Source organism: Osmia bicornis, chromosome 6 (genome assembly GCF_907164935.1).
Source record: "Osmia bicornis bicornis chromosome 6, iOsmBic2.1, whole genome shotgun sequence".
Lineage (NCBI taxonomy): Eukaryota > Metazoa > Arthropoda > Insecta > Hymenoptera > Megachilidae > Osmia > Osmia bicornis.
Window position 1 is genome coordinate 10,579,434 of NC_060221.1, and position 24,013 is coordinate 10,603,446.

At 35.5% G+C, this 24,013-nt stretch overlaps 2 protein-coding genes across 2 annotated transcripts in view; both read right to left on the reverse strand.

Moving 5' to 3' along the window:
• The window catches only part of LOC114880798 (glucose dehydrogenase [FAD, quinone]), a 73,396-nt gene extending 68,306 nt beyond the window's left edge, over positions 1-5,090 (reverse strand). The window contains exon 1 of the mRNA XM_046286105.1: positions 4,964-5,090. The gene's annotated coding sequence lies outside the window, so the exon portion shown is untranslated. The remainder of the gene's footprint in view (positions 1-4,963) is intronic.
• Positions 5,091-16,520: 11,430 nt separating this feature from the next.
• Positions 16,521-24,013, reverse strand: part of LOC114880650 — a 63,836-nt gene continuing 56,343 nt past the window's right edge. The window contains exons 12-13 of the mRNA XM_046286014.1: positions 19,447-19,889; positions 16,521-16,806 (exon numbers count right to left, since the gene is read on the reverse strand). Of these exons, the coding sequence (XP_046141970.1) occupies positions 16,606-16,806; positions 19,447-19,889 (644 nt within the window). The 3' untranslated portion in view covers positions 16,521-16,605. The remainder of the gene's footprint in view (positions 16,807-19,446; positions 19,890-24,013) is intronic.

The following is a 24,013-nucleotide window of genomic DNA, read 5'->3' on the forward strand; positions in this document are numbered from 1 at the left end:
ATGATCTATAAATAACGCAATATCGAAATATAATTAAAATAATTTTATTCATAGAATTCTATTTATAATGAGAAATTTTAAGTGTAGTTTTTCGGTTCCGAAAATTTTCTTTGCATCCTTATTATTTTGTCGTACAAACGCTTTGTGTTGGGCTAGTAGCAAATGGGTTAAAATAAATATTTTCATAAAGCAATTCCTCCAACGTTAAATGTAAATTTTTGCCGAAATCAGAAAAATGTTATTAAACATTTAAAGTCAGTTTTATGGCTGCAGTGGCGGAGCTAGCAAAATGTATAAAAGTAGAGGAGAGGACATGAATATGGGATAGCCATTGTTTTTTAGATGTAGAGAGTCTCAGAATAGTCATAAGTAGAAAAATTAAACAGAAATTTAGGGGATTTCATGCGTAATGAGCTGTATAAATAAAAAATTTTATACACTTCATAGAACTTCTGTCTTTTCACTTACTCTAATTGATGGCAAATTCGGGTTAATAGAAATTCGGATAGTAATATGAGGGAGTGTTACTTTTGAGAAAAATAAAGCTATAAAATCAAGATAGGACATCAATAATGATAAATTAAACATAACAGAACGTCAAATATAATAAGATAACGACGCGTTAATTTCATTTTGCCAATAAGTGGTATGATAGGCAGTAATTCCACAATCTGTCTTTACAATCTTTAGAAAATCTTTTATCGCAAAATATGCACATTTTATATGTTCATATGTTTATTACATTATTTAGTAATAAATTTAAAAATGTAATAGAATTAAAATGCTACGAATCAAGTATCTTATATTTCTACCAATTTATCATTTCACTGTATATTATCACTTATCATAATTAAAACACAAATATTTAAAATATCCTTTGATATACTAATACTATGAGTATTATAGTATAACTTAGCTGTTTTACTTCTTTAAAATTCATCAAATAAACCAAAGTAAATTTCACTTTAAGAAGCACGCATAGAAATTTTCTACTATTACGACCGAAAGCTATAACATTTGTTAATTAAAACAATGATATCTCTCAAGAATGATTCTTATGGGAGAGTATTTTACTTGTCGTAATACTTGATATATAATAATCACTGTTAAAATTGTCAATGCTGCGTACGAGTTAAAACTTTGGTATCTCATATTTCTACCCTATCTCATATTCGTACCTTTTTCTCTACATAAGTACACCTCTTTTATATCTATTATCGCCTCCTCTCTGAATCTGTTATCACTTTATTAAAAAATCAAAGGATTAATGTTCATTTTGTGATCGTGGCATATTTAAGAGTTTTGATTTTTTCAGATCAACATCAAGACACAACATTATATTAATTTTCTAGTTTGGTGGTGAAACTGTTAAACCGTTGATTGCAATGTTGGTCGGAAGAGTTATAAAACCGCCAACCAGTGAAACGTGAATTTTACCCGACTATCGTGTTTCAAGGGAACAGGAGGAGCAACACTTTTAGAGAGTTCTTTTTCTGTTCTCGAATGACTCCGGGAATTGTCGATGCGAAAGTCCTCACAAAAATTGTTTACGAGAACTTTCAGGTTTGGATCTCATAATTATTCCACGAAACGACTAACATGCCTACATGGGAAATTACATGTTGCTTCATAAGTCATTCAATCTCAGCTTAAAAAAGAATAAGTAAAAGTTGATGAATTTAAAAAAGTTGATTTCTTAAACCTTACAAGATATGTACACTTTTCAAATACTTTATTTAAAATAAAAATTAATAATATAAAATAATTGGCAATGCTGAAAACAGTATTCGTTGTTATTTTTTATTTAATACAATCTTCAAATCAATTTACACTAGAATAATCAAATCATGTAAAATTAAATTACAGGAATTTTTGTGAGATTCAAAAAATATTTGTTTCATTCGTTACGCACTGTAAAAATTGTATTCAAAAATTCCGACGAGTAACAAAGTTACAACAGTGACGGTCGCCCTCTTCTTCTACGATCAATATAATATATACCAAGATTTTCTCTATTGCTAAACAGTGAGGAGTTTCTCTGAAATCTGACGTGGTTGATATTTTCATTTTCGGTCAAAAATGGTGAGTCCGGAAATGGACTTCCGAAAATGGAAGTCGAAAAATAGATTCTCAGAAAGATCTTTCAATGCTGATTTCCTAAGTGGTATACTTTTTATTCTAAGACGAAGCATTTTCCTTAAACTTTTTTGTTATTCGTCATTTTAACCAACTTCCGGTCCAGTCCGGAAGTCGAGTTACTCGACATTTTGAAGCCATTTTTATGCTGATTCTAAATATCACTTTCGGTTTTATGTCATTTCCAGTCAGAACCGGAAGTTCAAATCCTTTAAACGCACCGTTTCAAACCATGAGGAACGTAATACCGAAAACCATTTCCGTTTATTTCCTATCGTTTCTGTTCCACAGAAAGACAGACAGATGGACACACTAGAAAACCTATAGGAGAGAAACTCCAAAAATATTATCTCACATTCTGAAAAGCTTCTTAGATATATACCTAAAGGGATATTAAAATATAAATTCTAAGTAAGAATGTCTTCGCTAACAATGTCTTCTCTTATGACAGAATTGCAAAAACGTTATTAAGTTTATGAATTTAAAAATTTCAAAAACGAAAATTTTAAAACTTTAGAATTTTGAAATTTATTAATTTCAGAATTAAAATATTGCATTCCGAGAATTTTAGAATTTGATGGAACTTGGATGAATATTGGATTTAAAAAAAATCAAGAATTTGTGAATTTTTATAATCTTGTAATTGAAACATTTTGGAATCTTAGATTAAGGAGGAGGCCGGTTGATATTTTTGCTGGGGGGGAGGGTCTCTAATCATATAACTTTAATAATCTTTTTAGATAATCTACCGTGTATCACCTTTCTAATAAAGAAAGAATGATATCAATTCTTAAAGTAATTATTCTTGAATAAACTTTTGAAAATATCCTTCTTGTGTACTTCACAATGTCAAAGACATAATTGACAAAATAGTTATATATACCAAATTTAGTTTATTGTTTTCTATAAAACTAGGTGTACAATAATTATTGGCTCTAATGTTAAAAATCAAAAGAAGATACTCTACACTTCTAAATTAATGTATAATACATCAATAGATACCTAAAATTGCAAAATATTTTGAAGTAATTAAAATTGACATTATGCGATCTTATTTACTATCTCGTAACGTATTGTACAAGATATATTATACTTGTTCTTGCCGTCCTTTTGTTGTTACACAATTTATGTCGCTTCCTGAGCCGAAGCTATTGTTCAACGAAAACCGTGAAAGACCGGAACTTGTAATTATGACTAACACGTCTGGCGATGGTCTGTTTTGAAGAACAAAAAAAGTTGCTGTTTTTCTCATTACTTATTCATTTCTCAGAATGTAAATTATCTGGTAATAAACATGTTAAGTAATAAAAAAACATTGCTCGAAATATATACAGCTATTGATTTTCGTTGTTATTAATTTTGCTTTGTTATAGGGGTATATGATTAAATCATGCAGTTCAATCTAATTATTCAAATTTACCTAATTATAATATAATTATAGTGTGAAATTAATCTAATTATTCAAATTTTATAATCAATATTGTTTTCAGTGGTACATTCTATGTAATTTTTATTAACGTCGTCTTTTATATTATTAATATCAATTTTTTGAATTTCGTTTCGTTCTGGTATGAGTGCAATTTTTATTATTATTATTTCTTTTTTGAGAGAGAGGAATCGTTATTATCAATTGTAATTATTAATTGTGACATATTAATTGTTCCCAATTAATTCTCTCAAACGAGAAACAAATAAAAATTGGATACAAATTTGAGACTCGGAAAATTTAACAAAAAATTCACAAAAATAGACATCTTTTCCTTCTTATCGCTCCTTTTACTAAAAATTATTATATATGAAAATACTAACTTTTCTCTTTTTGAACTAAATATTACATAATACAATATAGTATCATAATAGAAATAAGGTACCAAATTTTTTTCAGATCCGCATTCCAAGTCCTTCATTTATTCAAAAATAATGATTTTTTAATCTCTTTTGGTCCCAAAAATTGTCTCCTTTTCGGGTTATCGCTCTATCAACTTGTTTTCAATAGGTTGATTGATGCAATGGAAATCACCATGTGCAGTCGGACGCGCTTTAATAAAAACTGTCGAGTCAACCGTGATCCAAACGTACACAACGTATACAGTGATACATTACGTCAAACTAGACATTTAACCTTCTAAATGCAAGATCTTTATATATTGTAAAAATAATGTCTGAAGAAATAGTTTAACCATTAAATTGTGATTCTGGGTTAAACCCAAACTTACAAAACATATATCAGGAGATTAACCTAAAGTTAAATGAATAATTTTCAAATGAGAGAGTTTCATATATTGGAAGAATAATTTTTAGAGCAACAGTATAAGATTTACAAGATGAAAGTAATACGAAATAAAAATGAAGTAACGTCTATATCTAATTTTTATTTTTATCTCAATGCGCTGTTTTACAAAAATTTTATTTTTTCACTTAAATTTCTCGTTTACTACCTTCCACTAGTATTATCGTATAACTTAACAATATACTATTAGCAATTTTTTAACTCGTAAAAGATCCGAAAAGATATTAATTATAAAATTGAAATATTCCGAATTCGGATATTTAATATATTTTAAATTGTACAGTTATATTTTTGACGATTTGTGTTTTTTTGTGAATATCTACTTGCCTTAAAAGTTGGAAATGACCTAAGCAAGTAGTTTCCATTTTATGAAACTTCAAATAAACTGAGGGAATATATCTAAATTACCGCTTGCATAATAAATTTTGTTAGTACAGAATTATTGACTTAAGGGGTAAATATTTCTTTCACAAATGACCTCCATGGCACTCATGTTAACGCATGGAATTTGAAAGAAATGTTTCAAAAGTGACTTACCTTTGTAAGGTCGTTGTCCTTGTTATCCTTTCAAGAATGTTTCGCACTATTGACACCGAGGATCCTTGGCCCGTTCACGTTCACGATACGCTAGGAACAGGATCGTTGCTTACGGTACCACGATCAACACCAGACTGACCCGATACCATTCTCCATTGCAGTTGTAATATTCGAAAACCACCACCACTTTCTTACCTTCCCTTCTTCCAAGTAGCGACTTATGGAAATGATCCGAGCGACTGTCGTTTCTTGCCGCTCTATACAAGGTGTCCTAGTATTAATCCTTACGCACTAAAGTATTTTTTTAACACTAGAATTATCAAAGGGGTTAAAATGATTGATTTCCAGTTTCTTATTTTAAATTATAAATTTTATCGAGGTGTTTTTGTTGAAATGTATGTTGGCTGTTATCGAGCTAAAGAATGAATGTATATATTAAATTATGCTTCATTTTTTATATATTGAATAATCTACATTATTTTCAACTTAAAAATAAGTGTGCATCAAACGTCGGTAGTTCTAGTCTTAAACAAAAATTATCAAGGGGGCATTTGGCGTCCATTTTTAAGAAATAACTGTATTTAGCAAATTAATGTAGCATCGAATGACAAATGTAGCTGAGAAAACATATATATGTTACGGACAATGTGTTTAATGTGGGCATTTTGTAAAATGACCGGGTACTATATATGTAGAATGTTCGCTCGAAAAGACATTGTGCAAAATGCCCGTAATAAGTTTCGGTTAATCTATCAAATATCCGGTCATTATACAGAATGCCTAGAGGATGATGGCCAATGTATTGACACGCTTTGATAAGGAAATTAACACTTTCCTGAAATAATAGTGTTGTTTAAATAATAACAAACGCGTTGCCGGCTACCGTAAGGCGGCCGGATATAATTTAACTTAACCTTAATACATCAATAATATTCACTTCTAATTGAGTTTTAATGGACATTTCTACCTTAATTTTTACAAATCTTTGGACGAATTTTGTTAAAGTTATGGACTTTTATCACATTCGCCATTATGAGTTGGGAATTATATAAACTCGCCGGTTAATTTGATAAATATTCAATAATTTATCACATTTACCAAATTTAGTGGTGATTATATATAATAACCGACAATTATACATAATCATCAGTTTATTACATTTACCGTAACACCAGTGCAATAAACTCGAAAGGCCTATACATATATTTGGTTCCGTATAGAAAATTTAAGTTCAATAATTAAAAGATTAGTTCTAGTGCCAGATGTGCAAAATATAAAGGAATTATTTTAGACTACATCTGCTGGCCTTATGAGGATACCAAGTTTAGGTCGTAACAGGCAGAGTGCAAGCGATAATAAATGAAGATAAAAGAATGTCAACTATGGATTCAACACACTGTCCAACGAACCGTGAACATTATATAAAATATCCGGGCCATTTGTGAAATACCTGCCCATTATATAATACATTGCTCAAAAAATTGGGCATTTTATAAAGTGCCCGGTCATTTTAGAAAATGCCCACGTTAAACATATTGCATACATGTTCAGATACATTGCAACAGATACATGTTCATTTATTACTTACAACTGAAATATAAATACTATTAGGTATCACTGTAATGTTGACAAATAAGATAAAATTCAGAAAAAGGTACCATTTCTCGATGTCGATGCCTAGGTTTATTGTGACCCAAACTTATAAAATATATACAAAGATATTAAACAGTATACAATTTAAAAAGTAAAAATAATATGAAATATAAAATAAAATTAAAATTGGGGCTCTCTTCATGGTCTGCCGTCCGAGGATTAAAGAGTTATCAATAAAGGAAGTTTGAAAAATATAAGTATTATCGTCGGTCTCGAAAGACGTTGTATTTGAGAACGATGTTGTATCCTTCTTGTAGATCCTAATAGTCTTGTTAGGTTATTGTTTGTTGAAATTGTTGATAAAGACAAATACAAGATTTACAAAAGTATACAACGTTGTCTTCAACTATTAGGTTTCCCGATATCAATATTAATACTTATATTTTTCATTGTTTATTAAAAAGTTATGAAGTAACAAACGATTGTCAAGTAAAACCTTCACAACACTACTCAGGATGATGATCTTGACAATATATTGAAAAATCACTGAAATCTGAGGATGGTATCTTTTTATAAATAATTACTGCAAAACAATTTGTGTTTCAATACTACATTTATCAAACGTTACTCGCTTTCAATTACACGTGTATTTTATGTTGAGTGCAGTTTTTTTCCACATGTGCATCGCGGATGTATATCTTTTACACAGATTGCAAACGACGGTAGTTATACTTATCTTGTTATATTTTTTCTTTTTTTAAGCTGCTTGTTAGTACACGGAAATAACATCTACTTGTAAGAAAAACGATTTAAAACAAGGTAGATGATGATTTGCTTTATGCTATAGAAGCCATAGATATATTACTTCAACTATAATATTAATAAATTTAAAAAGAAACACATTCATATATTGTAAATATTTGTATATGTACACTTGTGTTATAAATTTTTAAAGCTTCTAAACAACCAATGTTGAAAACAATTTTTCTTTTTTCTTTTCTAAACATTTTCTTTTAATTATCACACATAAGTATATGAGCATTATTTTAAATATTACTAAAATTGCAACATATTTATATCATTTACATAAAATTGCATAAAATTCTATGTCTATTTTACACGCGCACTTAACACATCATAGATTTCATAGAAATTGCAATTACACGCTCGTTTAATCTTCCTTCCGTTTTATGTTATACGTTATCTTGAATTAAAATATGTGAATAATTAGTCATCACTTTGATGTTAATTATACACCTACAGAGATACATTATCATTCACCAGAACTCTTTGTTTTAACATTGCCAACATTTTCTGAAATTATAAGTGGTTTAACCCTATCATCACTGAATATGTTTTTAATATATTTTTAAAAATTTTTTACATTTTCTAATGAAATAATGTCTAAAATGAATGAATATGTGCATTCTATACTTTGAATATATCCTACTATCCTGAACATGTCCTGAAACAATGTGTCCCAATAGTAAAATAATAAGAATGTTGTAATGGAATAATCTTTATTATATTTTACGTTTGATACAACAAAAAACATGCTTTGCATAGTGGAATGAGGTCAAGATTACTGGAACACTCAAATAATACGCGGTTTTGGGACCGTAAACGATATTTGCTTTGGGACATATATGTCCCGACAGTGGTGAAAGGGTTAAGCAGAAACTAAAATAACTACATATACTCACTTATTACCTGCCTTGGATAGATTTTAAATACAAAAATGTGGAGTTAATAGAAAAAAAGTTATACCACATGATGCTTTTTGTTTAAAGAGCAATTTTAAGTGATATCAGCCCTTCTTTCTTTTTTATACAAGTATTTAAAATATGTGAATGCGAAAAACGAAAGTAGATGCTCATTGCCTTTACTTCATAAAAGTAATTTAACTTTTTGGAAGAAAGTTTTACGAATAACCTCTTGAATAATACTTACCAAAAATATTAAAAGTCAGGCGCTGTTACTTAACCATTATGTATCTATAAGTTTCGGTAGCATTAGATCGGTGGAATATAGTTAAAAGGAAATTGATATCACACTTCTTCATAAAGCATAAAAGGGCTGCACGTAGGTAACATTCAATATAATTTGGTTTATAAACAATTATACAATTTTTCAATTTAAATTATACAAGAGAATCTGCCGAATTCGCACACTTGGTTTTTCATGAAACCGGAGATAATCTTTAGAGAAATATTTAATACTTTAGTACCAATTTTCTACATTGAAGCGGTGATAACAACTCTCAAAGTTGAGAGTTAAAAATACATTTGTAGAACAATTCAGACACTAAAGACTACAAAATAGATATTTGTATTATTTCTTCTGTGAACAATTGTTAGTGTAAAAATAATATAAGTAAAAAGAAAACGTGAGAAAACAAAGAGAAGAGGAAAAGGGTAGGAAAAGAAACATTCCTCGATACAGGAGAGATCAAATTTTCAAAAAGCTATCTTTTGTAATGAACTTTCTAAAACTAAACGAACTAAAACTATTTGTTGTTTGAATCGAGAAACTATTTATTCAAAATAAATAACTTGTCATTTGTATTATTCTTCCACTGGGGCCCTCAATTATCAGTAATAATGGAAATAATTATTCATAAGCTATTCACTCGTAGCAGTGATCTTCTCTTTGAAATTTAATGACAAGCAGATCTGAAAGAAAGTGATTTCAGTGTTCACGGCTATGTAACATGGGAAACTTAATGACAGAGAATTAATGATGGGATAGAGATACATATATTCCTCGTCTAGCATAAACTTCCTTGTTTTCATCCTTCATTTTGACTCATGTTTTTGGAGATATTAATGCTTCAACTATTACTACTGTTCAACGAAAATATATTAAATATTAATATTTACGTTCAAAATTTGCTATTGTAACGTCCCAGCGGTAACATAGTTCAAGAATAAATCGTAATATTAAATTAAATTGATAATTATTGTATTATAGTAATCCTTTATAGAATTAGATGGCGTGCGCGCTTGCGTTAAGAGTAGGGGTGCTCGGGAATCACGTACCGGAAGTCCAAAATTCGCGAAATTCCTGAAAGAATTCTATATAGAAAAAAGCGCTTTGTCAGTAGAATTTGACTATAAATAGAGGTGTGCCACGCGGAGAAAATCAGTCTGGTTTCGACCACGTTCAGATCGACTTCGGTGAAGTGCAGCTACCACTCTAGCAATAGAGGAAAGGCTAAAGTTGCTCAGCACTGAATCGCCTAGGCAGGGATATAGCGACAGAGTAACCCGCGCTAAATAAAATCTCTATTTTATTACAGACACTCTACTCATGGTTCGCGACGTGTTCACTACATGTTGGTTTAGAGTTCGCTATCAAGCGTAAAGAGCTAGCGAGGAGCGGAGCTCCTTGAATACGACCTATACTACACATAGCTCTGGCTTGCCCAGAAACCGATTGCGACCTGTAGAGAGGTCTGTTCGTGTCTGAGGGAACAGTACAAGTTGCTGTCTTTGATAACTTCTGATACCTAGAGTAATTGGTTGTTATCCAGAGTGTTGGCTGTACCTATAGTCTAAGCCGCGTACTAATTTCTACTAATAACTACATTTTCTATTATATTTTCATTTAGGGCGAATTCATTATATTTTCTTTGTATTTTTCATCTAGCCCGGACTCATTGTAATATTAATCATCTTGTTTTCTTTTATATTTCTCCTTAGGGCTTAATTATTGTAAAAGAGACTAAGTAATTAATATCTTGCTAATTAACCAAACTTTTCAATCTTTAATAAATTAATCATATAAAGGGTATTAACGTTGGATTTCACTCCTTAACCGCACATCACACGAACCTATAATCGCTATAACTATATACGAGTCATCTTCTGAGGGAACCGCTCTCCGTTTACGTCGGTGCAGTGACGTACCTATTCTAGGACGTTACACTATTAACAATAATAGCTATTATTGTAAAGTTCTATTCATTTACATTTTGTAACTTTATTATATTTAAAATATTTAAATTGTTACTGTCATAAATCATATTTATGTATTTTATAGATCAGTTTAGTAATTTTTACGATAGAGGAAGTTGCGGTTCCTCCTTTTACTAAAAGAGGATAGAAAGAGGAATAAGTAAAAACACAATTTTATCGTATTTTTTTTTATGTAATTGTAGGTATCATTTATTTAAATCTTAATAAATAATAAGTTTTCGTGTTTACTGTAATAAAATATATAAAAATATCTATCTCGTTTAGTAATATAATTTGTGACGGTTTCGTCCCGCCGGTGTGTGCCGACTCATTAACTGTTCTTCATAATTTGTTCCCTCCTCGAATGTTCAAAATCGACACAGTGACCCAGTGGGAATTATCTGTTTTCAGCATAGCAGGTTAATTTAGGAACGAATGGGTAAGTTTCATTTAAATTGTTTTTAAATTTTTATTAATTATTCCATTTCAAACATTTTTATTTGTTGTTTAGAATATTTAGAAGTTCCTTTTTTACATAATGACAGGCGACAAGAGATTAGATTCCGTATTTATTTTAAACCACAACTAAAAATGTTCAACCACTTCAATTTTTTTATTGTGCTATGCCAATGGGGCGGTGAGCCGTTCGTTCGCGACCTACGTCAAACCCCGCTTTCGTAGCCGATGCCGATGCTGCCGTCCCTGAGCCCGCGCGCTATACGCGCTCGGATTGGTCACTGTTTTTGTTTAATAATTCAAAAAGGAAGCTTCAAACCACTTTTTCGCAAAGGAAAAAGTTGTTCAGAATCACCCCATCTACCACCATCTCAGAGGGTGAAAATACGTTACGGAACACCCTGTATATGAAGGCCGCGAAACCACAGGTCCCTGCGTACCCGCAACCGTATCACCGCCGGCATGTGCCACTAGCGATAACACCGTCGCCAGATGGCGACCGCGCGAATCGCGAACCCGCGAGGCAAGCGGCCTCGCGGCCAGATATATACCGCGACGCGAGCCGGGTAACATCAGATCGGCACTCTTAGCAGATCCCACTGATGAGCCACAGTGACACCGATCCTCTACGTATTTTTGGAACTCGACCGTCCGCCCCAGAAGTGACATCGAACTCCGTAAGCCTGATCTCCCACTACACACGCTGACTCGAACCGTAATCGTGTCGGACCGAATCGCCGAATCGCTCTGCACCGCGACCGTTAGTCTCTAAGCCATAGCGTTAAGCCGTAATATTTAAGCTGTTAGTCGTAAGCTGTATTAGATTGTAAGGATACACCTAGGGCCGTAGACTAAGTACCTTGTGTAGCAATAAACCCGACTTTTACACACACACACTCGCCTCACTCATTCTCGAGACCCCGGCCAACCGACTGAGTCGGCACACGCCGGCGGGACGAAACCGTCACATTGGCGCCCGAACAAGGACCGCTCCAGTAGAAACGAATGAGTAAGGTGAGTTGGGTCTATGTCCTCCGAAAGCCCGACCTAGTGAAGATAGCCGACGACTGGGGACTAGCCTTCAGCGGGACCATCGACGAACTCCGGATCCGAGTCGCTGATCACCACCGGGCGATGACGTCAAGGAAACTTGCCGGCACCAAAGGTGCAGTACCAGCCGCAGCCACGCCAGCCAACCCGTCACTAAACCTGTCTGGGACAGCCTGCGGAAGAGCGGCGTCTCTTTCGACGGCCGAGTCGCAGACGACTTCCTGGACCGATTGGAAAGCCTACGGGAGGGATTGGCCCTCTCTCGAGACCGCCTGCTCTGGGGCCTATCCGCCCTTCTCCGAGGCCGCCCTTCTAGTACCTCAACCGGCGCCATGCTTGGTCCGACTGGCACACCTTCGAGAAGGAGTTCTAAGAGCAGTACCTACCCGGCCAGGAGCCCGAGGACCTGCTGGAACGCATCATCCGCCGGGGACAATCACCTGGGGAACCGGCCCGAGAACCGGCTACATCGCAGCGCTCGAGGCCCTCATGCGCCGCCACGGCAGCCTTACGGAGCCGGAGCAGCTGAACCGGCTACACCGAAACCTCCGCCCGGAGTACCGCCTGTACATACAGAAAGGCGACGTCCGCACCCGCTCGGACCTGTTCCGGCTGATAACGGACATCGAGGAGATAGATCGACAGAAGAAGCAGCAGTTACCGGCCGGGAAGCCCAGCCGGGCCCCCCGACACCAGGCAGCCGGAACGGGGAATAGCAGCTATGACCGGGAAACCTGCTGCTGGAGACGTGGCCAGCGCGACCACCTCAGGTTCGAGTGCCGCCTCCCCGGCCGACTGTTCTGCAGCTACTGCGGGACGGCCGATATAATGACAACCGACTGCCGCTGCCATCCGGCGGGAAACCAGCCCTGGTCCGGCCCACAACGCGCAGCCCGGCCACGATCCGACCAGACGCCCACCGCCGAGAAGTAAACAACGACGGCCGCATCCATCTATAGTTCCTCGTCCACGGGCGGCGCACAGTGGGACAAAACGGCTTTTGGCGATCAACATTCTATAACTTCGGTTCTATTAGAAATATTTTAATAAAATTTTGGGAAGTTTTTGCCTACATTATGGTACTTAAGTAGTATCAATATAAATCATATTGAACTACAGGGTGTCAAGATATTCACGTACAAACTTTATGAACCCTTTGTTTTCACTAAAAGGTGGTAAACATATTGTTTCGTGAATGAAAAGATATAATCCGAAAAAAGGGCAACGGCTTAAATCTACGAAAACGTTTATAGAAGGTAATTGATGGCCGACAGGTCCAAATAATCATTATTGCCGCGGAGCAGTTCCGACTTTCTTAGAATATTGAAAGTTTGCTTACAACAATAAAAAAAAGTAGGTTGGTTTATGATATGGTGATTGTGCACAACTGGTACTTAATAGGATAGCTGGCAGACGTTTGAAGATTATCGCGGTCGTTAAATTACAATCACTGTACAGGGGTAGGAAAGTTAATATTGGCCCATTGACTATTTAACTGTGGGATTTAATTTTGAAAATTTTTCACGGGATATGTTATAAAAATCAAGCAATGACGAGTATACACGTCGAACGCAAGGCAAATACTCCTATCATAATTTTTACGAAAAAGTTAAAGAAAAACAAGAAAGGATCACATTTTTATTGAACATTGAACGCTTTTATTGAACCGAAATAAAGTTTTGGATGACGAATATACACGTTGCAACGATTAATAATAATGGTTAATAAGGCGGTTAACTGGTTAATAATCGTATCTGTTACTGCTTTTCCATCTTCGCGCATAGCGGCCAAGATGCGTGTAATTTCATTCAATCGCCATTTTCTTGAAAAAGTGCAAAAACGTGCACCCAATTTTTTCAGAAGCTGATAGAGGAAGGTTCACTTTTTACTGCAGTAATAATTAAACATGTGGCAAGCTGTGGCATTTTTTAAAAATCAAACTAAAAGTTGAGATTTTAGTTAAATGTACTTCGTTTCAATCAGATCCTATTATTTAAAAAGTTGTTAACATTTTAACTTACTTAATGCACTGAATAGAATCTATACTATCCTAATAAACTTTATCATTCATTTGAATTGTATCTTTCCGAGTAAAATTCATTAGAATCGTACATTGAAGTTACAGGTACATAATATTATCAGCGTTTCGTTTTGACGAATTTCTACTGACTTTGAATACGAACCACGACAAAACGGAAGCAAATATGAAAAAACGGATTACACTACGTTAAACTACAGTTTATTCTCTATCGATGTATGTAATTAGTTTTTCAATTTTCGAATTCACGATAATCGAATTTTGATCGCTGAAAGACGTTTTGTCCCACTGTGTGGCGATATCGCGCCCTCGTTGACACCAGAGCTACCCGCTCATACATGATGAGCGACCTAGCCGAACTATGCCGAAGGAGCGGAGTCCCCTGGTGATCCAGCCAGCAGACACTGCGTGTCGCCGACGGAGCCGAGGCCGTCACCGACGGCGAAATCGTGGTACGGACCGCCATCAACGGTCAACCAGTCCGACACCGCTACGGGGTGTTGTCCACCCTCAGCCAAACCATCCTGCTGGGGATGGACATACTGGGCCGAATGAAGACCAGCATCCGAATCAGGCCGTGGCAATAGGATTGCCCCGACGAGGCCGAAATCATCGAGCCAACCAGACCAGCCGAATACACGCTGGCCCTGCAGCAGCTCCTAGACGTGGAGCTCCCGAAGTTACAGCACCTACGACCCACCACCACATGGGCCACTCACCGGCTCCGCGTAAAAGAGGGGGCAGAACCGACGAAGCACCGCTACACGTCTCGGAACCCGGCCATGCAGGACATCATTGAACAAGAGGTGGACAGGATGCTCGCTAACGGCATCATCGAGCTGTCCCGAAGCCCCTGGATCTCGCCGGTGGTACTGGTACGCAAAAAGAACGGAGCGTACCGGTTCTCCGTAGACTACCGCCAGGTCAACCGGCTGACAGAGAAGGACGCCTACCCGCTGCCGCAAGTCCAGGACACGCTGGACAAATTACGCGAGGCCCGGTTCATCTCAACGCTCGATCTCGCCAACGGGTACTGGCAGGTCCCTCTGGACACCGTCAGCCGGCCAATCACCGCTTTCACCGTCCCCGGGAGGGGACTCTTCCAGTTCCGAGTCATGTCGTTCGGGATCCACTCCGCACCGAGTATCTCACAACGGCTACTGGACGAAGTAGTCGGCCTCAGCTTGGCGCCCTGGTGCTTCGCCTACCTCGACGACATCATCGTGCTGGGACGCACCTTCGAGGAAATCCCTCGCCAACCTCCGAGAGGTCTTCCGACGGCTCCACGCCGCCAACCTCCGGCTCAACCTGGAGAAATGCTGCTTCGGACGGACCGAGCTGAAATATCTCGGCCACGTAGTCACCAGCCAGGGGGTCAGGACAGACCCAGACAAGGTCCAGGCCATCAAAGGCATCCCGGCGCCGAGGAATACGAAGGAACTTCGCCATTTCTTAGGAACCGCCTCGTGATACCGCTGATTCATCCCGCGGTTCGCCGACCTCGCGGCACCGCTGAACCGCCTGTTACAAAAACGCGCCCGCTGGCTGCTTTTCAACATGGCTGCTTGACTATTGCGCTGTCCTTATCACTTCATACAGAAGAAACAAGGATCGTTCGGAGTTTCTCAATTTCTCCGTTCGAGGCCTCCAAGGTCAATTCGGACTTGGGCTGTCACTTCCATGCAGTGTTGCGAGATATTTGGCGACAAAGGGGACGATTGTGACATCACGTTTTAATTCTTACCTCTAGCGGCGGACGACAATGGTGTAGATTATGTAAACTTCACAGTGTAAAACATGTAAGTATACTCGTGATCAAGTCAGGCTTCCCTGAGGAAAATAACGATATAGGAGAAGCAGGAATTCTGAAAATTCTGATCTTGGTGATGATGTAGAAACAAAGTAATATGATTTTCAATGATTAAATGTTATAAAATTTAATAGCGATATTATGAATTCAAATTCTCCCGTGTAAAATATACAAATGGTGAGAGGCCAGAAATCTATTATATTGGGTCCTCTTCCCTAGATCATCATTCTCCAGCTCGCCCCCTACGGTGGGACATGGAAGTATAGTGGAGGAGAAGCCTGATTGAATAGCGAATGTACATATTATCATTAACTAAAATCATGTACTCACGTGTCCCTTTTCTGTATCTCTGAAAATCTTAATACTGTTCCTATAAGATGAAATTTTATAAGATTTGCAAGTTTAATTTCATAAAATCTAAAAATTTCTTTAACTTGCAACCCATTTTCAGAAGACTATAAAAATTGCAAAATTTTTTTAAATTAACGTCAAACACGCAATTTTTATTCAATTCGCAACTGTTAATTTTGCAAACATCAAAAGTTTCATCAATTTGTACTTTTTCTTAAATATAAATCTTCAATTGTCGAGGAACTAAAAAAATTCTTGAAATTCAATATAAAAAAGAATTTTTGCAATCTGATACAAAGCAATATCAATTAATATTCATAAAATTATACAAACCAATTTATAATATATTTGTTAAGAAAGTTGTAAATATCAACGTCATTGATTTGAATCAATCCCATTTTACGTAATCAACGACAGATTCTCGATTATTTTCGTCAATATAATCTCTTCCATTAGTTTCGAGCTCGTAATCTTCGTCGTCAATGTCACCAGCATTGCTAATACCGTAACTCGGTGGACTGTAATGTGATCGAATTCTAGGTTCCTCGTTCGCATAAATTAGCCCAGTTGTCCTCGAACCGTTTTGCAGCTGTTGAAATTGAAAGACTGGTTTATCTTGGTTCGTACTCGCTTAAAAAATAAGCAGTTATAACATGTTTGCTATCTAAGTTACATATTATATGTACAGTACGCCCAAATTCCAATGTGCCTTTTTCTTTATTAATTTGTTATATTTGTGCTGTCTAGTAGTGAATATAATGATCGCAAAGATAAATCTATTGATAACGTTTGACATAAAGTTTTGGAAAGCTATATTGATTCCATCAGTATTAATCCACATTAAAATTATGTAGTATCATTGTTTTTTCTTTTTTTTTTTTATTAAGCATTTGAAACCTCATACTAGGTTTATTTCTGCTGTACATAATTTTATATTTGCAAACCAAATTTTACATTTTGCGATAACTAATTTTAACTCGTTGAAGATGGAGGAAACACGGGGTTATACAAACACACATTAACTTAAATCGAATGAGAAAACAATTGAACCATAGGATCGAAACTTAAGTAACTAAATGTACAGATTAATTTTTTAAAAGCGAGAAGATGCAGAGGCAGGCTCTAATATCCGGCTTCGCAATAAGCATTTCTATGCTAAGTGGTAGACTGTAGGAGAGTTTTTTCAAGGATACAATTAATTTACTCCTTTGAGGATCGTATAGTTGGCACTGCCATATTATATGATTTAAATTTTCGCTGGCAGGGTTACATTTGGATATGGGATCGTTTATGAAATTGATACGAGCTAGAGACTCGGCCAGATTGTAATGATTTGACCTACATCTATTAATGGTAACAATAAACTCTCGAGAATGTAGTATTATAGTAGACTCTTGTTACATTGCTGCGGATGGGACTGCAGCCGTGTGTAGAGGTGGAAACTTTTTTTGAATATGAGGGGAAAATAAAAATAAACAAATGTATTATTTTCACAGGCTGTAATGGTGGAAGAGTAGCACTATACAGGGTGTTCCGTAACTTGTGTAACTCTCGGAAACGGGGGGTTGCTCGGGTGATTCTGAACAACATTTTCCTTTACCAAAATGTCGTTTGAAGTTTCGTTTTTGAGTTATTAAAGAAAAACACTGGCCAATCAGAGCGCGCGCCAGGCGCGCGCTGAGCCGCAGGAGCGTCAGCTTTCAACGGCGCTCGGTCGTGGTCGTAAACAAATGCATTGGCACAGCGTAGGTGTCAAGGGAAGAGTGCGATAAATGTTACATCGTCTTTGTTGTTCATGAATAACGAATGATTTTACATTGTTATTGATTTAAGACGATGTAACATTTGTCGCACTCTTCCCTTGATACCTACGCTGTGCCAATGCATTTGTTCACGACCACGACCGAGCGCCGTTAAAATCCAACGCTCCCGTGGCTCAGCGCGCGCTCTGATTGGCCAGTGTTTTTCTTTAATAACTCAAAAACGAAGCTTCAAACGACATTTTGGTAAAGGAAAATGTTGTTCAGAATCACCCGAGCAACCCTCCGTTTCCGAGAGTTACACAAGTTACGGAACACCCTGTATACTATGTTTGAAAATCCGTGTGAGTGTCAAATTGCTCACATGGCAATATAACGAGAGTCTACTCTATATTGATTTTGTTCAGGAAATATTTGAACACAGATTCAGAAATATAATCAAATTTTTAGGACCAATAAATATAACACTATTTTGTATCTCCAAATCAATTAAAGGTGAAAAGCACTTCTTTTCTTTTTAATTCTTATACGTATTTCTATTTCTATTTTTGTTCTTTTCTTTTAAATTCTACTTTAATATCTTTTAATTAAAAATTTTGATTTAATATTTGAAGCTCCTGGTGTAGGTATTTAAAATTTTACTTCTTTTCTACTTTTTAACTATTATATTTACCTAACCCTGTAACACGTACAGAATATTAAATATTCATTTCTGTATTTAAAGCTCTGATTTACATAGGTATTAATAATTTTATTTTTGTCTTAATTTTATAATTATTTAATCAAATTGAATCAATAGACCCCTATGGTAATGTGTTGAGAATATTAAGCATTAATTTTTTTATTTATAGCTCTAATTTTGTATTTTGAATTGTTAGTATACTCGTATAAGTATTCACGATTTTATTTTACTTTTCTTAATATTTAGACAAACACGCGTCAATGATTCTGATCAGAAGAGTATTAAATGTCAACAGGAGTGACGGCCTGAGCCCGAATTGATTTTGCAGATCTCATGCGAGAAAGCTAAGCGACTGAGAAAGCGGCTCAACTTTAGCGGCTTCGTAGTTCGAAGACTTTGAAGCAAAGAAGCAATATTTTCTTAAAATTCTTTTTCAAAAATATTCTTTGTACAATTATTCAGCGTTGTACAAAGCCCGATTTTGAAAATTGGCTTTCAAAATCTTATAAAAAGTACGTTTCTATAAAAGAAAATTTTGTTTACATTTTTTCCCAAAAAGCGTCATGTACTGCGTTAGATATACCTCTCCCAAGTATGAATATGATAACTATTAGTCGCTTCTCTTATAATTGTGTCCGTAAAATGTGAATTACTGTTCAGTGTTTCATTTCTACGTCGCATGAGGTGTTACCGTCAGTCCTGTTAATCCTTGACTCATATCACAAAAAAAAAGACAAAAAGGGAATACAAAAGAAGTGTAACAATTTCATTTGCCGGAAATACGAACCTTTCTGTTATTTTTCTCCGTTGAATCCCTTTTTATTTCATTTTGAATGGAGTCATCAAGATTTTCATTTTTCAAAGACTGAGATTCGTAACTAACATTCAAGTTATACGACTTCTCATCAACAACGACTTTTTTCTGTGACATTACACGAGGTATTAATTTGTTAGAGATTTTAGTTATAATTCGAGGATTATTATCCTTTACAAAAGATTGCTTCATTGAAGTTGCTTCCAGATTCGGTTCCATGTTGATAGGAGAAATATTCTCTTCATTCATGGCATCCATTAAACTTTGTATATAAGGTAGTAGAGTTTCCTTATTTAACTTGAGAAACAGATTTAGATCCACTTCATCGTTGTTCTCATTGATATTTTGTTTTAATATTGATTCTGGTGAATTAACGTGAGTTAATTTTTCCGAGTAATTATAAGTCGAAATGTTACCTGGAATAAACATTACTTTCATCAATTTTGTTATTATAAATTTTTATTATATATAGTCCATATTTTTAGAGAAAATATGTAACGTTTTCGACCCAATTTGTTTTTATAGTAGACCGTCGTTATATTGCCGACGGGGCAGTAGGGACGGAAAATTTTTCAAGTTTTCAAACTGTCAGTGAAGGAAGTAAAGGAGATTAAATTGCATCATTTGTTCATGCTATAATGGAAGTCGAAGAATAGCATTAGCTTGCTTGAAAACTTATGTGAAAATCGAATCCCTCACGTGCCAATATAGCAAGAGTCCAGGTTTGTTTATTGCCTAAATAAGGATTATCCTACACGTTGCTATGTTGTTCAGTTTCACAGGCGTTTGTCAAAGATTGTAGTATGTAGCCAAATAAATTAAAAAAAAAGAATAGTAATTCAATCAACATTTTAATGTTACGCGATGCAAGGGCTCAGAACCTCGTAACATCCGTCCCCACCACCTTTTTAATTCTAATTTTTGGTTATAAAAAGGTTGGCGGCGAAGGCACCTCGGATCCAGTTAAAGTCTAGAAAGGGTTCAGTATGCATCAGTACGATTCGCTTACGGAAAATCTCTGCAGCGGGGAAACCCTGTAAGGTTCATTTTGGTGAACTTGTAGAAGAGCTACTCCCCCTCCGATTTTGATGATTTTTAAATATGTTGTAAAGTTCGTCACTATGTTGTAAACTTTTTTCCTTTAAGCTATATGTCGAACTCGATTAGTTTGCGAGATATTCGCGAAAGAATATTGTTACTACTACAGCGAATTCTGCCTATACGTATGCATCCGTGGCCATGTGTGCGCCGGCTCTCTTGCTTATCGTTTCTGTAAACAACAGCGTGTGGTTCGGCTCCTAATCATACAACGGATGAGCTGAAAAATCAAATTATAACATCTGATTCGCGTGGCTGGCCGCCCAAAGGCGGCCGAAATATTAGTATTTCTAGCCTAACCATACCTACACGTATAAGTAGTAGAAAAATAAAATATTGTTACTTACATGTCCAGATTAGGTTAGGTTAGACTATATTAATATTCCGGCCGCCTTTAGGCAGCCGGCCACACAAGTCCGATGTCAAAATTATTGAAATTAGTTAAGTTTAATTTTAAGCTCACCCGTTATATGAACGGTAGTCGAGACATGTGGTGCTGTTGGCAGAAACACTAGAGAAGCGGGGGTCGCTTGCCGACGCACACACAGCCGCGGACGCATACGTGCAGGCGAAAGTACATGCATACTCATAGTTTTTCGTGAATATCTCGCAAACTAATCGAGTCCGACATATAGCTTAGAGGAAAAAAGTTGCTTAAAATATCGAGTTTTACAACATATTTAAAAATCATCAAAAGCGGAGAGGGAGTAGCTCTTCTACAAGTTCACCAAACTAAATTTCTATTTTCGAATCAAGTTTATTAACCAATGGGGCCTCGAATGGTTTGGTAGTCCCGAGCTTAAAAAATCTTAATTCGGTCCCGGTTGTCGAAATGAATGTACGAAGTAATTAGGAGAAACAATTGTAAGCCAAGTCTTCTTCTGTGGCCGTGAGATTGAAAGATATACATACGAATATTCTACATTTTTCAATTTTAGCATACAAACGATAATATTTTAATTAATGAAATAAATAAACAAGTTGATACATTATGAATTAATATCTGTGAACTCTTTTATATAATAATTTTTCATGGAATGCATAGTTAAAGAGTTATGAGAATATGGCATTTCATCTGCTTCATTCTGTATAAAAATGATGAATCTATCAATAAACAATTGCAATTGTTTTTGCAAATGTCGCTTATTTTACTGTAATTATTATAATCGTTGTATCTTTGATGACACTACAAAACAGAAGATGAAATTGTTTCTTCAAGCTTCTAAACTTAGCAAGGCCACTGTAATTTGTTTTCTAAAGAAGAATTATACTTAATTGTTTATGAAATATTACATAATGGTTTTACGATGTAATGTTTGTAGTAAAATAGAGTTCTTCGAAGACGTTGTTGGTATTGAGAAACATCGGATACCTTATTGAAACAAAATTATTTTCTTGGTATTAATATTTCTTATTAATGTTACTTTAGATTATAAAAAATTTTTTTTAACGTCTTTTTGACTGAAAGTTCATATTTTCTTCTTATTTCTACCCATGTATGTACCCATAGTAGATTTCTTCTGCGTAAAAGGCCAAGGCGTGGGCTGCCGGTCTTCCCCTTAGACGTTTCCGAAGAAAGTCACGATGTATAAGTAGGGAACACTATAATTTGACCACCACTATTTACGTATAAACGTTTACGCGGGAAAATTTGATTTGATATACATTCTCTTCTTCATATTTTTTAATTAAACACTAAATTTTATAATATTCAATAATTAAAAATTATGTTTTTTTTTTCTAAATCAATTTCAATATCAATATCACTCAAACTAAAATTTTAAGAATTCGTGTTTCCCTTGCAATTTTTTTCTAGGAAAATCTACTTTGTTCGATACTGTACATATTCAATGGGATTGACATTAAGACTTTTCGTAAAATTTTTTCGTAATTCGTAACAGCATGGAAAGTATTATATACGTAACATTAAACTTCGTACTAAAAAATGCATAGTGGTTAATTTATTTAACCTACTCATTGTCAGTGTAATAAAACTGTTTAACCCTTGAGTGGTGAGATGGGATCTGCCATACCCCAATTATTGTATTTATACAACTAATTATTGAATAAAAATACAATTATTCTACAAATGTAAATACCTAAGCAACAAATAAACAATATTTTATAAAAGAAAATTAAACAGATATTTGATTCTCGTTTCTTTAAAAATTTAATTGCTCCCCAAAAACCAATTCACCAGATACGGGTTAACCAGATAAACTAAACAACAAATTAAAAATTTCATATAATTGATATTTTTAATTATTTTAACATCTTGATGGCTGTATCTTTTGCAAAATTGTTTACTTTTTCAATTTTAGACCATTTCTCATAATTAATAAAAATTACTGTGTAGGGAGAGAAAAAGGCGTTTCGTCTCGAGTTCGTCTGCCAGACTCGTCAGCGGGGCTGACGACAGACGATCCCTGCCCCAGACGCCTGTAGCCCCGCTTTTTGGAATTCCTATAAATGCGAATCGCATGCTGGAGGACCGCCAGCGAGAACAGACTCAATCTCGCTGCCACCTGGCGGTCGTCGATCCGAGGCTAAGGGCGTCCGGGGAGACTCGCCGGCTTCTCCTTCTACTAAACGCCCACAACTGATAGAAAATTATATTTGAGAACTTCGTTTATCATACATTGCGAAATTATTCATTTTCAAATTGAATTTTGTATCCAATAAAATTGATAAGAATAAGGCGACGAATAGTATTATAGTGCAAAAACTTAAACTTTAAAACCACGAATGCGTGATGGCGGTTATTAAAATATTAAAAGAGAAAATATTGTAGAAAAATATACAGGTTGTTCCGTAACGCATTTTCACCCTCTGAGATGGTGGTAGATGGGATGATTCTGAACAATTTTTTCTTTTGCAAAAAAGTGGTTTGAAGCTTCCTTTTTGAATTATTAAGCAAAAACACTGACCAATCCGAGCGCGTATAGCGCGCGAGCCTCTCTCGGTTACTCTTGGTTAATGAGAATAGCAGATTTATGACCACGAACCATCACCTATTTCTGAATCTACATTCGACCCTTTGAAGTCACCGAACATAGAAAAGGACAAAAAGCGAAACAGACCTCACAACATTCAAGCTGGCAGTCCCATTTGAAGTTGGAAAGGAAGACGAATAACGTCGTGAAAACGTTACGAAGTAGTGCGGAATATTACATGTCTTTCATTTGTGTCCAGTGCAATAGTAACGTGACAGTAAATAAAAATGTTTCTTTACCTGAAAGAAAATTCTGTGAAAGGTGATAGTGACCATGTGGTTGAGTGGGTTCAATGATCTCGTCTGGAGATCAGCTGTTCTTCATAATTTATTCCCTCCTCGAATGTTCAAGATCGACACAGTGACCCAGTGGGAATTATCTGTTTTCAGCATAGCAGGTTAATTTAGGAACGAATGGATAAGTTTCATTTAAATTGTTTTTAAATTTTT